Source organism: Pagrus pagrus, assembly GCF_965226575.1.
Source record: "Pagrus pagrus genome assembly, chromosome: 15".
NCBI classification, from domain to species: domain Eukaryota; kingdom Metazoa; phylum Chordata; class Actinopteri; order Spariformes; family Sparidae; genus Pagrus; species Pagrus pagrus.
The window spans coordinates 13,554,318-13,571,533 of NC_140199.1; the positions used below are offsets into that span (position 1 = coordinate 13,554,318).

General features: G+C 41.7%; 1 protein-coding gene across 5 annotated transcripts in view; it reads left to right on the forward strand.

Annotated features, from left to right (window-relative positions):
* xpo1b (exportin 1 b) overlaps window positions 1-13,892 on the forward strand; it is a 28,648-nt gene extending 14,756 nt beyond the window's left edge. For 4 of the 5 annotated variants that reach the window (XM_084375086.1, XM_084375085.1, XM_084375083.1 and 1 more), the window contains 19 exons: window positions 299-480; window positions 2,129-2,177; window positions 2,290-2,409; window positions 2,618-2,746; window positions 2,824-2,982; window positions 3,134-3,331; window positions 4,236-4,374; window positions 5,167-5,348; window positions 5,506-5,662; window positions 5,789-5,952; window positions 6,060-6,194; window positions 6,311-6,503; window positions 7,946-8,052; window positions 8,572-8,766; window positions 10,357-10,525; window positions 10,841-10,975; window positions 11,106-11,265; window positions 11,356-11,452; window positions 12,422-13,892. In XM_084375086.1, the coding sequence (XP_084231212.1) occupies window positions 299-480; window positions 2,129-2,177; window positions 2,290-2,409; window positions 2,618-2,746; window positions 2,824-2,982; window positions 3,134-3,331; window positions 4,236-4,374; window positions 5,167-5,348; window positions 5,506-5,662; window positions 5,789-5,952; window positions 6,060-6,194; window positions 6,311-6,503; window positions 7,946-8,052; window positions 8,572-8,766; window positions 10,357-10,525; window positions 10,841-10,975; window positions 11,106-11,265; window positions 11,356-11,452; window positions 12,422-12,568 (2,817 nt within the window). In that variant the 3' untranslated portion in view covers window positions 12,569-13,892. The remainder of the gene's footprint in view (window positions 1-298; window positions 481-2,128; window positions 2,178-2,289; window positions 2,410-2,617; window positions 2,747-2,823; window positions 2,983-3,133; window positions 3,332-4,235; window positions 4,375-5,166; window positions 5,349-5,505; window positions 5,663-5,788; window positions 5,953-6,059; window positions 6,195-6,310; window positions 6,504-7,945; window positions 8,053-8,571; window positions 8,767-10,356; window positions 10,526-10,840; window positions 10,976-11,105; window positions 11,266-11,355; window positions 11,453-12,421) is intronic. The other variant, XM_084375084.1, reaches the window with a different exon arrangement.
* The last annotated feature ends 3,324 nt before the right edge of the window (window positions 13,893-17,216 follow it).

The window sequence follows — 17,216 nt, forward strand, 5'->3', positions numbered from 1 at the left end:
TTTGTCCACATATATGTTGTATTTGTGGCAGTGTGGGCTTTTGCTTGTATCATGTGCCTCCATTAACAGATGTTACATTTCAGCTGTTTTACTACAATACGATCACAGTAACCTATTCTGCTAGAAAGCAGAAACAGGAGCACAGGCTTGAATTGAGATTTAAAGGAGGAGTTGTTATTTTTAGCAAGAGTCACAGATTCCTCCTCTCAATTTTTCATTTTCAGATCACATGTCTTCCTCAGTGGAAATGTCATTTCTGAACCATCTAACACCAAAATGTGTCTGTATGTGTGCGTAGATTCTGAAGCAGGAGTGGCCCAAACACTGGCCCACCTTCATCAGCGACATCGTGGGGGCGAGTCGTACCAGCGAGAGCCTTTGTCAGAACAACATGGTCATTCTCAAGCTGCTCAGCGAGGAGGTCTTCGACTTCTCCAGTGGTCAGATGACCCAGGTCAAGGCCAAGCACTTAAAAGACAGGTCAGCAATGCTGCATGTTCATAAACCTCTGGAAGCACAATCCTGTTGACTGTAACAAGGCTCCAGGAACTTGTTTTTAAGACTTTGCTGAAAAACATTTTGGTGTATGTAAATTATATAGTAGAATTGACCTACAAGCTTGCAGAGTGAGTGTTTCAAAAAGACAGACTTTGTGTAGAATTTCACATTACAGTCAGTACTTTAAAACATGTAACTTTGTAAACATGTAAGAGTCCACATTATCCCAGAACTTTTAAGAGCATCATAAAATATGATGTCAGTGTGTTGGCATTTTCAAAATTGCTGCATTGATCCAGTGATGTAATGCTGTGATCTGTATCTAACAAATTTACAAACTTCTTTTTCTGTGCACTGGATGTTTACCTCTTGTTGTTAACACTTTTATTACCACAAAACAACATTTAAGTGCTGCCTTAATTACAGGCAGTTGTGCAGTCCATTGTGCACAGCCTGCACAAACAATATAAATAAGCTGTCCAGTTAGTCTGAAAACTTTGTCTATTGTCGCTTGTTGGCCACGGTTGACTGTATTTGTATTTTTCAGGTTAAGCAACACTTCCTTTTATCCTCTCCTTATTCAGATGCTTACTGGGTTTGTAGTCTTTTGACTAAGGGTAAAGCTGTAAAAGTTAATATTTTGTATGTGTTCTTCTTTCGGCCATTCCGAGTCAAACCATGCTGCACTGATTTGCTTTACAATTGATGCAGAGTGGGGCCATGGTGCACGCGCCCAGCCTCCAAGTGGGCTGTGGTGATGTCCAACCCATGACGGCCGCCCTTCTCCCCCCGTTAAAACAAGTTTTTGTTGAGATACTCTACTCAAGTCTGTGCAGGATACCTGAGAAGGTCTGGGCTGATGTGCCCAGTCAAGCCGAGCTAGCACATGTAAAAACACAACTGCACATCAGATATCCTCTTCTGTACAGTCTGAATCTACTTGCAATTGCCAATGTCTCCATAATTCTTCTGTGGATTGTGTGCAGTAGCAGATCTGTATAGCAGAAACATTCTCATAACTAATACATCCACCACACCACTAAATTTGACTAGGCTAACACAACCGTTTTACACACTGTTGTGTCAGCCTTTGTTGAGTCACAGAGGCTTCGTAAAGGCAACTGTTTCACTTTGAATATTAGATTCATCAGTCAAAAAGACAATCTTCCATGCTTTGATACATAAGTTTAGGATTTTTCCTGCTGTGTTTTATTTTAGAGGCAACTACCTTCACTGAAATAATGACAACCTCCACTAACATTGAAAAACATTAATACACTTCAGAGGAGAAAAACTGACCTCCAGGGCAAAATATGAGAAGCCTAGACAGGAAATGTCATAATTAATCTGATTTCTTTCAACCGTCAACTATAAAACAACCTGATCACAGGAACCGCCTCAGGATGTGTCAGGATTAGCTCAGCAGATGACCGTGATCAATCCATCACATTGTGTTGAGACGGTTTTTACAGAAAGCATTGAGATGAAGTAAATTTGGACCTTTACAGGTTAATTTCAGCATGATTTCTTGAAAGATAAATTATTATCTGAATCTCTCTCAAATGCAGGATGAGTCTAAATGTATTTGATGCTTACAGTTTGTTCCATAATGTTTCTTCTTTTCTTTCAGCATGTGCAATGAATTCTCCCAGATATTCCAGCTCTGCCAGTTTGTTATGGTATGCATAATCCTCATCTCTTCCTTTTTGACGTCATTGTACAGTTTTCATCATCTGTTTGACACTTTAGTTTGACCTTCATCTGATTGTCGTCTCATTCGTTGCACCTTAGGAAAATTCCCAGAATGCCCCCCTGGTCCACGCAACTCTGGAGACGCTCCTACGTTTTCTCAACTGGATTCCTTTGGGATATATCTTTGAAACCAAACTGATCAGCACATTGGTGTATAAGGTATGTACACAGATGCATATGATGTTACCTAACAAGTTAACTTGAGCTGTGCAACTGAGCCAGACTGAATTGTTTGCTAAAGAAATCCTCCAACATGGATTTGGCAAGAAACCAAATCCGTGTTGTGGCAAGAAAGCTTAAAAATACCAAACGTAATTGCTCCGTTACACACACTGAACTAAACATCATCTGTTTCAATTGTTTTCAGTTCTTGAACGTACCCATGTTTCGCAACGTGACACTGAAGTGCCTCACAGAGATTGCCGGTGTGAGTGTTAGCCAGTATGAGGAGCAGTTTGTCACACTCTTCACCCTGACCATGTGTCAACTCAAACAGGTTGGTTAAACAAAAGGCTCTGATGATACGATTCACATTTCGTATTGTAGAGATACTAATGATCCATATCCGTTTAGATGCTGCCTCTGAATACCAACATTCGGCTGGCCTACGCCAACGGGAAAGATGACGAGCAGAACTTCATTCAGAACCTCAGTCTGTTCCTCTGTACGTTCCTTAAAGAGCACGGGCAGCTCATTGAGAAGCGGCTCAACCTCAGAGAAACGTTAATGGAGGTAAGTGAGGGTGAAGTCAGCTCCAGGGACACAATACAGTTGTTTGAGGCACATGAGAAAATATTGCAGAATAAATAAATAAATAAATGGTTGTAAAAGGTGTCTTGTGTTGATCGGCCATGGTCTAACTGGTCCGTTGGTCCTGTTTCAGGCTCTCCACTACATGCTGCTGGTGTCAGAGGTTGAAGAGACTGAGATCTTTAAAATTTGTCTGGAGTATTGGAACCATTTGGCTGCTGAGCTCTACAGAGAGAGTCCCTTCTCTACGTCCACGTCCCCCCTGCTCTCTGGCAACCAGCACTTTGACGTACCACCACGCAGACAGCTCTATCTTCCTGTTCTCTCCAAGGTACACACACTCCAATCACTCTGAACTCAACTTTAAGAATTAAAGCACCCCTAGCCTTTTTTTCCCTGGCATTTGCACACAGATTGGTTTCAATATGATCCAATATGATTAATTATTGCATTGTGTTGGATTTTTTCAGTTTAAGTTGGAACAAAAAATATAAAAGTCCAAGTACAACTTTACACATGCATACATACATATTTAATCAAACCTGGTCTGTGAGAGGATTATATATACTATATATTATTTATACTTTTTAGTAAAGACACATGAGATTATGAGAGCCCATCCGAATACTGTAAGCTAATCCCCCAAGTTGTATGTTATACGCCCATAGTCATGCAGGTGTTGCTGCCCTTCTCAAGGCTCATTCAATAAATGAGATAAATTATTATTCTTCATGCACTGTATGTAGCGTCCCCACACTTTTTGAAACAGCTCTTTTTGCCTGTAGTAAACCGATTGAAGCATTACTTAGTGACAAATTAAAGATGGCACAGCAGCGAAATGTTAAAGGATGCAAATGTGTTTCAGTTTATGGAACCTATAGTCTTATCTTACAGTCATACTAGAATCAGCTGGCACTGGTGGAGCAACAGGTGGCTGCTAAACTGCTGACAAATTAGTTACTAGGTACAACGTTACTGGAAAGCAGCAGCTAGTAAAGCAAAGTAACATATGAATTTTTTTCTCAGTGGTGATATTTTTAGTTCTATATCACAGTGTGTGGAGTCTGTGTGTGCGTGCATGTGTGTGTGTGTATAGCCTGGTATATTATCCTCTAACATTTATGCCCATACAGGATGCACAGCAACGTGTGTGTGTGTGCACGCAAGTGTCAGCGCAGTCTTGCTGCTCTGGGATGTGTGTGTACATGTTGACAGGTGTTTATCTCTCGTGACAGGTGCGTCTGCTGATGGTAAGTCGGATGGCGAAGCCAGAGGAGGTGTTGGTGGTGGAGAATGACCAGGGAGAGGTGGTCAGAGAGTTCATGAAGGACACCGATTCTATCAACCTCTACAAGAACATGAGGGAAACCCTGGGTATGATTTAGTAATAAGAGCACCAATGTCCACATCTACTAGCGACTCTGTGAATTGTCTTAAAAATGGGAGTGATATGATTTTTATACAGCTTCTAATTTATACTGTCCAATATCTTTTTCATTCATAACATTTTTTTCAGTTTCCTTCATACTCTCTAAACAAGATAAGCAGTTTTATGGATGGATGTAGGGAAAGCTTTGATTTTATAGATCAATCAATAATAGAAGTAATTGTTTATTCCAGCTATAGATTATACTGACTCTTATAATAGCTGTAAATCACCAGCTAGTGGTAAAATGTTTACAACTGCAGAGAGACAGAAAAGAAGACACTTTATAGTCTATCTTTTGCATACAAAAAACAGAGATGTATCTTTGCTTGCACTTGCAAAAAAAGATGCATTAAAATCACAATATAGCACAGTCATAAACGGGACACAATAGAAGACATTAACATAGAAACGCAATGGGGCTACACTAAAAAGAGCGACTTGGACTGTGTTTAGGACTGAGTCAGAAGATAATAAGCGTTGTGTGCTGAAGTAGCAGGCTCGCTTCCCTTACTGATTAAGGTATTTTATGGCAACAGGGACAAATCCTTTCTATAGATGTTCTTTTTAGCACAGGGAACTCTGAACCCTTTGCCCTGATAGCTGCAGATTCAGTTGGTGTTACAAAGGATGGCTGTGGTCCTCAGATGTTGCCACTATTTTGCTTGTGGCTTTAAGTTTAAAAAATATTGTACACATGCTGATAATACTAATGTACTTTTTGCTCTGTCATCCTGCAGTGTACCTCACTCATCTGGACTATGCAGACACAGAGCGCATAATGACAGAAAAGCTTCACAACCAGGTGAACGGTACCGAGTGGTCCTGGAAGAACCTCAACACACTGTGCTGGGCCATCGGATCCATCAGCGGGGCTATGCACGAGGAGGACGAGAAGAGGTTCCTGGTCACTGTCATCAAGGTATGTCTTTTCAGAATTACAGAATATACCGTACTTCTCTAAAAGTATAATTATTGATTCAAACGGGTTTTGATACCACTGTGATGCTTAAGAATTTACAAGCCACTGTATAGACGACAAAACACTGACTCCAGGTTATGTGTCTTTTTTGTCTCAGGATCTGCTGGGTCTGTGCGAGCAGAAGAGAGGGAAGGACAACAAGGCCATCATAGCCTCCAACATTATGTATATTGTTGGCCAGTATCCACGCTTTCTCAGAGCTCACTGGAAGTTCCTCAAAACTGTGGTCAACAAACTCTTTGAGTTCATGCATGGTGAGAGATAAGGGTCGTTTTTTAACTTCATGCATTGGTTGTGTTTTGGAAAGTGTTATTCAGTGGTTTGAAATTATTTTGTAAATTTTAATGGAACTTATCCCCTCTATGTCTCTTCTTCATCAGAGACCCACGATGGTGTTCAGGACATGGCCTGTGACACCTTCATCAAGATCGCCCAGAAGTGCCGGCGCCATTTTATCCAGGTGCAGGTGGGAGAGGTGATGCCCTTCATCGACGAGATTCTCAACAACATCAACACCATCATCTGTGACCTTCAACCTCAACAGGTCAGTACATGAACTCTAATGGGCATTGCCATCGATTCTTCGAGATGTATCTCAGTCACAGTATTATCAGAACTCTTATTGAAATCGGTTTCTCTTGTTGTGTCCAGGTGCACACGTTCTATGAGGCAGTAGGTTATATGATCGGGGCCCAGACAGATCAGGCTGTACAGGAGCACCTGATAGAAAAATACATGCTGCTGCCCAATCAAGTGTGGGACAGCATCATCCAGCAGGCCACCAAGGTAAGAGATTAAATACATGACCAAATACTGAAAAATGCCAACCAATATAAGATTCTACATGTCTGTGACAGATAAACAAGATTAGTGAGTTAATCTCTACTCTGCTGCTCCCTCAGAACGTGGACATCTTGAAGGACCCAGAGACTGTGAAACAACTGGGCAGCATCCTGAAGACCAACGTCAGAGCCTGTAAGGCTGTGGGACACCCGTTTGTCATCCAGCTGGGACGGATCTACCTTGACATGCTCAACGTCTACAAGTGCCTCAGCGAGAACATCTCTGCTGCCATTCAGACAAATGGTAAGGGAGGTGTGTGTTTAAATCATACAGCTGACTCAATAACATGTCTGTTGAGCTATCTCATTGTTGTTTACACCTGATGTCACATACATGACACTTGTTACACACACTTGATGATAGTGATAATAGCGAGCTAGCCGATAACCTGTGACATTGATGAAATGAAGTTGATGTCAAAGAACAGGCAGCAGACAGGTGAAGACTCTGGAGGAGCATCACTGAAAAGATGAGGACAGTCTGATGTCTTTAGCATCTCATACAAATGATCTGCTGTGTCTGTAGGACATGAACGTGTTTATACTGTAGTTGAACACTGCTGAGGCTCTTTTGTGGCGGACCTGTTTGTGTTGTTAAAACCTGTGTACAGATCTGTACACTGCAGAGACGTGTCGCTTCATTGTTGTTTAGGCATGCAGTCCTTTGTGTAAATCCAGCATGGCCTCAGTGTGTTGCCAGGTTTGAAAAATACCCCACTGCTTTCAGTACCATGTGTTAATACTTCATGTTGAAAGTGTTTGGAAATGAAAGATGAAGCTACAAACAAAAACTATCATGTTGTGCTTTTTTAGTATTTTGTCATTCAGTAAGGGCATTTTGTTTGTAAGCCAGGTCTTTTTTTTTTCCTTTCAATTTTTTTCTTGCACGCGCCTGTTTTGGTGACTCATCTCTGAGTGTTTCTGTGCTTAAACAGTATGAGAGGTGCTCCATGAAGTCTGTCAGTAATCATCAAGTATCAGATATTTTTGTACATTCACTGGTCGAGAAAGACATGGTGATCCATGCAGGGAGCCGTCCTGTTCAGCTAAACCAACCTTTTTGAGGATGATGTGTTGTTCAGCCTGACTATGATCTTTCTTTTTATAGAATAAAATGGATAATACAGGGTACAGGGCAAAGCAGATGGCTTTTCAAAAGAACAGAAACAAGACATTTGATTGTGATTGAAGCCAGACTCACCATGCCTGATAATGCATCCTTATCTGTAGGAATGGGCAGTTCTATTAAGTTCTATGTGATATCAGTTGTGATGGTGTTTCTGTGGTGGATCATGAAGGGATGGGTATTTAGGGATAACCCAGTGAATTAAATATCTGATAAGAAATCAAGAAAATTAATTTCCTTGATAGAAAAAGTCTGTAAATCTAATAATGCATAAAGCAGTCCTTCTCAGTGACGTGTAGCTTAGTACAACCTGAGATATGGTCTTAAAGGGAGAGTAACAGTAGCTTAGTATCTCCTCTCACTATTCGAACATCATCTTAAAGTGTTATGGTCAGCAATTTAGCTCAGACGTGCAGCAAACGAGAGGAATCGTGATGCACAAACATGTCTGCAAACGTTCAGGCCTTTTAGTTAAGCTCTTCACAAGAAGACGATACATTATTAGACGGACTGTGAGAACGTTTTCTTCACGTTGTAACTTCAATGTGTGTCTCCTCTTTCTGTTGCAGGTGAGATGGTGACAAAACAGCCCTTGATCCGAAGTATGAGAACGGTGAAACGAGAGACATTGAAACTGATCTCCGGCTGGGTCAGCCGATCAAACGACCCACAGATGGTGAGAAATCGCTCTGAAGTCCTCTGGAAGTTGTCGGAAGGAACAATGGCCCTTGTTTGGGATGATGAACATTCCACTGTAGTGCAAAGAAAATTACATTTTATACTTACCTTTACTAAAGAAAAGGTTAATGTGGTCTTGAACAAAAAAACTTGATATATTTTTACTCTTTTCTGTCCTCAGGAGATACTCACACTCTGTAGCAATCGATGGTAGACAGTAGAAAAGTAGAACTCATCCAGTTGGTATTTTTAGATCAAACACAAAGATTTAATTTCATCGTAGCAGACTTTACTGTTTGTGCCCTCAGCTGTGTTTTTATCTGCATAACAATTATTATTCATAGCGCGTCTGCCAGCAAGTACCAGTCATTTTTCTCATAGATGTGCACACCTTTTTGTAATATACCTGTCAGACTTCGCCTCCAGGAAGTGCCGTCTCTGTAGCAGCTGGCTGTGTTTTTTTCCCCCTCTGCTGTTGGGTGTTGATCCCTGCTGATCCCTCCCATTGCTTTTCCAGGTAGGGGAGAACTTTGTTCCACCGCTGCTGGACGCCGTCCTCATCGACTACCAGCGTAATGTCCCCGCTGCCCGTGAGCCCGAGGTCCTCAGCACCATGGCAACCATTGTCAACAAGCTGGGGGGACACATCACCAGTGAGATACCCCAAATCTTTGACGCCGTCTTCGAGTGCACCCTGAACATGATCAACAAGGTGAGGCACAGTTATGATCAACCACACTTACATTCTAAGTGGACTGGTTATCCGATAAATAACAGCTGCGCACAGTTTGGTTGACTGTTTTATCTGTGGGGATTGCTATTTGATCATTTCTCTAAACATGTGATACAGAGAGCGATCGCAATAAATTCATTAGCATTTGTCTAATATAATGGACATAAGGCAGATCTTTGACTGCTGCAGTGACAATCTAAACACTTTGAGTACAGAAGTTGATGACTCAGGTGCTGAATCAACAACACAAACATATGAGTTAGCAGGTTTCATTTGCACGTTGATAAGCAATCTATATCATGCGGCTTTCACTGCACTCAGCGCTGGATTGTGCACTTTGACCTGATGGGCCATTGTTGGTAGAAAGCCAAGATAAAATTTATTTAAAATATATATTAGCATGTGCAACACCATACAGAATCTTTTAATGACATGTAACAAGTTACATCTTAGAGGAAGATGTATCCTGTAAATGTATTTTCCCAGTATTTTCATATGCTGTGGTTCATGTATGTTTATATTGTAGTCTCCAAGCGAGGGCATTTTATCCTTACAGTTTATTTCATTGGCTCTGTCGTATTTGTATGAATGGTCGAAGGAAAACTACTGCAGAAAAAATGGGTTACAGCTGAAACATGGCAGTCTGTCAAGTTTCTCAACAGCTTGTTCAGAAAAACAGGAGGCAAACTAGTTTGAGCCTGCAGAAAGCCTTTAGAGAAAGTTTCCCATGCTCCATTTTTCATGTTTGAAGAAATGAACAGCAGCACTAAAAATAAAAACATGACCCATTCAGGGCCTGATTAACCCATAAAGGGACTCTGGGTAAAATAATGTGCTGCGGACCCGGGGTAGGTTACCTGCTTTGCCTGACGACTTATCGAATGATGCTCCGTTCAGTCAGACTTGATGGCCATATCTGACTCAGACTAGTGGTGCAGAGCCTTTGTAATGTACCCCAACCTAAAATGATTTTTAGGCTCAATGCCATTTCCAATTTTTGGCCCTACCATTTGTTTTTGAGTGCATCCTTGCCCCTCAGAACAGAGTAACAAGGGGTAGTGGGGTAGAGTTGACATCTCCCCCTACTAAATGGGACAACCCTTCACGACCCTCATACGTCATCAGTTGATGGCGGTTATGTACAGATAAGACCAGACATTTCCAATATGCCCCTACGTAGAGTAGGGGTCAGTGGTAGACTCAAGGGGTGCATTGGGACTGGGCATTGGTTTCTTTCATAGATACCTGATACTTTCTGATAGAAATCATCTTCACTATGAGCATTAACTGTGCCTAACTATCTTATTTTAGACTGTTGTGCAATTGTAGTGTCTTTTTAGGACCAGATTAACTGGCAGGTTGTTTCAGCTGGAGAGACAAAACCCAGGGCTTAAGAAGTCTGCCAAGCACTTGCCACACGACTCACTTCTGCTTGTTAAAGTTGTTTGTTTAATTGCGTTGAGCGCATCGTAATAAGTGAGACGAGAGTATCAACCAGACCTGGACAAACTCTTGAATTACAGTATGAATTAGTAGTAAACACACTGTCTATTATGTTTGTTCTACTAGAACTTTGAGGAGTATCCAGAGCACAGGACGCACTTCTTCTACTTGCTGCAAGCTGTAAACTCTCACTGCTTCCCCGCGTTCCTCGCCATCCCCCCTGCCCAGTTCAAACTGGTGCTGGATTCTATCATCTGGGCCTTCAAACACACCATGAGGAATGTGGCTGACACTGGTAAGGCTGCTGATAAACACGCACACACACATTTTGCTACATCTATTAATGTTCACTTTGAGCAACAACGCCTCGAGCATAAATACTAAATGGTGTAAAACAATCTGGGTGTTGTGTTTTATCTCGTCATGAGGACAGAGTGAGTCACAGGTGGGGATCAACTTCAAACAGAAAAAACACGTTTGTTTAGAAGGTGTACTGTGATACTTAACCTCAACAATACTGAGAAGCTCTCGCTGAAATTTTACATGTCAGATCCTGCTTCTTGCCCTCCAGTCACGTAGAGGCAACATCTTTCTGCTTCTGCTCATCCAGGTCTGCAGATTCTGTACACATTGCTGCAGAATGTCGCCCAGGAGGAAGCAGCCGCTCAGAGTTTCTACCAGACGTACTTCTGTGATATCCTACAACACATCTTCTCTGTGGTCACCGACACATCACATACTGCTGGTGAGTTCACACACTGTGAGCTGCGGGGACACCGAGCCGTCCAGATCTACTGAACACACCGATAAGAACGTCTTGGAAAGATGGTGAAGATGATGATAAAAGGGTGTGTACGTTGCTGTGTATCCTGCAGGTCTGACGATGCACGCGTCCATCCTGGCCTACATGTTCAACCTGGTGGAGGAGGGGAAGATCACTACAGTGCTAAACCCTGCCAGCCCCACCAACAACCAGGTGTTCATCCAGGAATACGTGGCCAACCTGCTCAAGACTGCCTTCCCTCACCTACAAGAGTGAGTATCAACACACATCAACACAAACACAATCTGCGTCGTAGTAAAATCCACATTTGTTTATCGTGGCTTTGTTGTTGTTCGTATCAGTGCTCAGGTGAAGGTGTTTGTGACCGGGCTGTTCAGCTTAAACCAGGACATTCCTGCCTTCAAGGAGCACCTAAGGGACTTCCTCGTCCAGATAAAGGTGAGGCTGTCAGAGTGGTCAAGTCATGTTTTCTCATTCATATGTCCCTTTGATACAGTCAGCCACTGTAGGATAATGAACTGGAATAGAGGAACCAGATTATTTTTTTTAATCTCCTAACCTATGTGAGGTTTTATATATTCTATAGCGCGATTAGGGATCGACCAATATAGTGTTTGTTTGTTTTTTAAGCACAGATGATGATACTTTGTACTTAAGGAGACTGATAACCATCATTTTAAGGAACTTAATTTGACTTCTTACATTTTCTGATACTTTATACTTCCACTCCACTACATTCATTTGATTACATCGGTTACTAGTTACTTTGCAGTCACAATCATCAGTAATGTGGATATAAGGATATATTCTGAGGCATTCATACAGCCTAGGAGCTCCTCTCTGAGTTTTGGGTATGTCTCGCTTCATCCCCAATGTTTCATTTAATGAAATGCATTAAAGTTGTCTATCCGTGTGTATTTGTTTGCTCAGTTAACTTTAGCTTATCAGCAATGTCCTGCATAGCTCCGACTTGTTTGTTGTCTGTGTGAGGTTATCAGGGACTACATAGTTAGCCGCTTAGCTGCTGTTTCCAGAAATAACATTTTCCTGCATGACCAGGTCTTTCTAAGTACAGGAGAGGTTTGTGGCCGCTGTGCCAGCTTATTGTTATTGTCAAACTGTGGGTGATAGACACAGGATGTGTTCAGTGTTTTCTGGTCTGATAGGTTCAGTTTGCAGCTATCAGGCTGTTAAAGACAGTTTGATGTCACCTGGAGCTTTGGGACATTTACAGTTCTCACATTGTTTCGACTAAAAGAGCCTAATCAAATAAATGTAATATGAATTGATAATGAAGTTAATCATTAGTCAGGATCCTGCAGGAGTATAAGTAGATACTGGATGGATGGAGATGTAGCCTGACGGCAGCTGACCACAGTGTTTCCTCCTTCTCTGCTGCTGTTCAAGGAGTTTGCAGGCGAGGACACCTCAGACCTGTTCCTGGAGGAGAGGGAGGCATCGCTTCGTCAGGCCCAGGAGGAGAAACACAAGATCCAGATGTCAGTCCCGGGCATCCTCAACCCTCACGAGATCCCTGAGGAGATGTGTGACTGAGCAGCAGCTCAACCAAACTGTACAGTACTCCAAACAAACAAACAAACAAACAAACAAATAAACCCTAACCACAGCAACCACAACAAAACCCAAGAGAGAGGCACTTGAGTGAGATGGGAGGCCGCTCACCCTCTGCAGAGCGGCCCTTCCCATTGGATGTTTGTTGACCAAAACAATGCCAACAATGTGTAAATGATTACCGCGTCACCCTGTGGCCCTTTTTACATAATCTGCGTTTTTTATGGAGATTTTTTGTGTAATATCTTTCCAGAACTGTTAATCTGAGCTTCTGTTTTGTTGGCCCATCTCAACACCTGCATGATGAGGTTGTAACGATTAGGACAACTTAACCATCTTGTTTTTGTTCGGTTCCCTCCGCCTCCCATGTTCTTTTTCCCAGTTCTTCCCTTCTCCCATATATTTGTTTATATATAAATATATTATATATACAGTCCAAGCAGGGTTTTTGTGAAAAACAGCATATCTGTCAAGTCGGCATAGAGGCTTCTAGACCTGTGGTGTGACAGACAGGAAGTGGTCTTTTAGAGGCGCACGCACCGCTTGTTTGGTGCCCCACGGCATTGTGGGAGAATGTGAATCTAACGGATAATGAATGAAGGTCGAGTGATGCTGCTTCGTGTATCAGCATCTGTTGCTCATGAGTTATGCTTCACCTGAAAAACCAAGTGTTTGGCTGCTGCCAGCAGAAGGTTTTACATGGAGAGCAGAACTGAATATGTGCATATCATCCCAATTGTATAGCATCTTTAATACCATGGGAACATTTTTTTCCTTTTATTCTATTGTTTCTTTTTGTTGTGGGTGTGTGCGCGTGTGTGCTGTCGCCTAGTCGACATCAGCGTTTTGTTTTCCTCTAAGAGGATTGTTGCTCATTTGTGAGCCTTCATTATGGGATGTTTTAAGGAAGTGGCGGAGGTATTTATGGGTTCTTAGTTGGTTGCATCTTTATAACAACTCCTGTTTAACTCAGAAGGCTTTGAAGATTTTGAATTGTACTAATTTAGATTGTTTACCATGCAGTAGTGCTTCAAGACACTACCTTTAGAGCAAAATGAAAAATAAAACTGGGTTTACATTTAATTTTGTATTTTTGCATTTTTCATTTGTACCTGTTTGAGTTCTGTCCAAATAAACAAAAGGCTTTTTGTCCTGAGAGCAAATGAAATGCCAACGAGTTTAATTAGGAAAAGAATGTATAAATCCAAATAAGTACCCAATCTCTAATGGCAAATTTCCCTTCTCAAGGTGTTACATTTGTTGTGAACTTTTTGAACTGATTAAAGTTGAGAATTTTATAACCCTGCCTTTGCTCAGATGTCTTAATTTCACAGCAGAGAGACATTTTACAGAATTTTTGAGTCCCTTTAGCCTTTAAACGTTGACCTATTGTTACTTCACTGTGCAGAATGATGTATGTACAGTTTGTTTTCACATTCATCTGCTGAAGGGCAAACGTTTCTCTGTTCTCTGAAACCTGAATTAAACACGTTTGTACAAACATGATCTTCAGACATCACAACTGGTTTAGTTTTGATGTGGAAACTTCAAAGGACTTTTGGCAGCAAGTAAGACACGACTAGTTCTACATCTTAAAACAAAATATTAGCACATTTACATATTTTGGATTTTTTAAGAAGGAAGAACAAGGAGATGGAATTTGAGGAATTTTAAACCACATAATTGAACTTTTTTGTGGAAAAACTATCCGACAAATTACAAACTGAGTGAAGTTCTGGGCTGATGCCAAGGTTTAAAATAACAATTTGGCCAGTACTGATGTTGTTTTATTGTTCATTATAAAAAATTAAACTTTTATATTATCCGGCCCTTCATTACAATATCTTTGAAACAGCACAAATTCAGTCATGCAAATTTATGAAACGACCTTTAAGATATTTACATGAAAAATAATGTATTTTTTTTTAAGTACCTGCTTCAAAAGCCTTTTTAGTCCGCTTTACAACTACTCAATGCTAAGAATTTTTCAGATCTTACAAACTGATTGCAGTGATGTTGAGAAGCCATGAAGCCAGTTGAGGAGTTGTGATGCGTCTGTTTCTCAGAGAAGAGACTCGGATGTACTTGTCGTCTTGTGCTCGGTTTTGCACCGAGGCCTCCCACTTCTCTTTCTATTCTGGTAAGAGCAAGTGTATGCTGTTCCTTGAGAGGAGTAGTACCCACCGTTGTATGAGATCTTTAGTTTCTTGGCAATCTCTCACATAGAATAGCCTTCAATTCTGAGAACAAGAATAGACGGACAAGTTACAGAAGAAAGTTATTTCTTTCTGCCTATTTTGAGACTATAATCAAACCGACAAATGCTGATGCTCCAGATACTAAACCATCCTAAGGAAGGCCAATCAGTCTTCAGCTGTGGTGACATCATTACACAAGGGCTTTCTAATGATCAATTAGCCTTTTAATACGACAAACTTGGATTAGCTAACACATCGTGCCATTGGACCACAGGAAGCGATGAACGCTGAAATGGGTCCACTGTACATCTTTGCAGATATTCCATTAAAAGCCAGCTTTTTCCAGCTTAAATGGTCATTTAATAATGTCTAGACTGTATTTCTGATCAATATAATTTTATGTTAAGTGAAAAAAGTGCTTTACTTCCAAAAATTAGGACATTTTTAAGTGACCTCAAACTTTAAAGCAGCATATATTTTGGCTGTTCCACTTTAACTGAGAGTGAACAGGTGAAGTCAGTGTATATCTGTAGTTTGGTTTGCAGCCTCCTCCGTCAGACATCAGTAAAATTACTAGTTGTCAGGTACATTTCATCATTCAACTTCTTACTAATGAGAAACGTTCATTTAAAGATTATATTTTCCCATTTCCTGTACAGCCCTGTACCGCATCTTTAAGGGAGATCTATTATGCTTTTTAGTTTTTTTCATTTCCTTCAGTGTTTTATATGCTCTTGTGCATGTAAAAGATCTTGAAAGTTAAAAACATTGAAGTCTGCACCAACAGAAGCTCATCTCTCCCACAGAAAACACTGCTCCAGAAACGCCTCGTCAATAGTTTAGCTTTCCATGTCACATATTCGCATAATTTATGCCTAGTGACTAGTTTTACACATAAGAATTGATTCAGCACAGCTGTTCTCTTGTTAGCGGTGCTGGGTCAGGCATGTGTGAACTGACCAATCAGCGAAGACTGGGTATTCAGGAGGGGGGGCTTAAACAGAGGGGGAATACAGAGCTGCAGCACTGGACAATATGAGAAAAGCGATGTGTTATTTAAGCATTTGAGCATGTAAACCTATTCTAGTAGTAACCCAAAATAACATTATGAACCTAAAAATGAGCATAATATTTCTCCTTTAAAACAATAGGCTGCTGCTTTAGCAGCGTCTGCCCCCGAGTGTAAAATATAACTTCATCAAACCGTGTTAAATTTATCTCCAGGGCTCACTTCTCCTTAATCCCTCGCACATAAATCCTAAAAGGAAAGGTGGATGGTGATGATGATGATGGATGTCATCTGTCATACACACTGTGGCATCCGGCCATTTCCGCTCAAACATCTTTGGCCAAGGTTGATGCTGTGTAAGGTGAGCCGGCCACTAATCCCTGTTAACATACTGGTATTACATTAAAGGTTATGATGACGCCCCGCCACTGAAAGTTGAAACACTCATCTGACGCAATCCCAACAACCTGTCAGCTCTGATGCAACCAGAGAGGAAGCTGCTGGCAGATACTCATTATGAGACTTACAATTCTGCACTGAATGCTTGACTTCACCGCGCTTTAATCCATTTGTTGGGGGTCCAGTTTTTCAGCTGAGGGTCTTAGTGTTTTACGTCAAAACCTGGATAGTTCTTTCTATGGCTGCGGATCCTTATTTGTAACATCCTGACACCCCTATGAAGGAAGGCTTTTGCTGATATTAGCGATAAAACTTTGCATGGGTTGCAGCCTTATGAAAGTCAGCACCTCTTCCCTCTGGTGTAATACTACTTCATATGTCTGCTATGATGCTTTCATATCTGACCATCTCTCTGGGACTATAATTCAGTCCGGCTGTAACTGGACCCCCCTCCCTCCCTCACTGACCCAGATCCAGAGATCCTCAGCCACTCTCGGCATCCGCTGTCGAGGAGAAGAGGGAACAGCTGGGGTAGCCCCCGCCCACTCACCAGCCTACCCAGAAAGAAAAAAATGCCCACTCTACTCTGCGGCCCCCTCATGCCCTGCTCTGTGTCTCCGCTGTGGGCAGGAAGGGTTATTAATACCCCTGTGAGTAAGTTGGACAGGAAGAGCCAGGTTAGCACACCCACTGGTCGGTGCCTCACTGACAGAGAGGGCAGCTGACCCCTCTGCCCAGCGGCACATACCAGACCTCTGCCCGGGACTGTCACACTGTTTCGACAAAATGAACCAGTTTCTTCTAGTCTGGCGGGTGAGAAAAAAAAACATTTAACAGTGGAGAGGAGCAGAATCAATGTTTTAACTCAAAGTCTTCCTTCCATATCACCTGGTAGTAAGTCGGAGCAGAGGTGACAGGTTGTGTTCAAACTGGGGCAAAGTTGATTGCTGAGACCCCACTAACTCCCCTGAGGTTATGTACTGCCACCAAGTGGACAGTAACTGGAAACAATCTTGTCAAATAA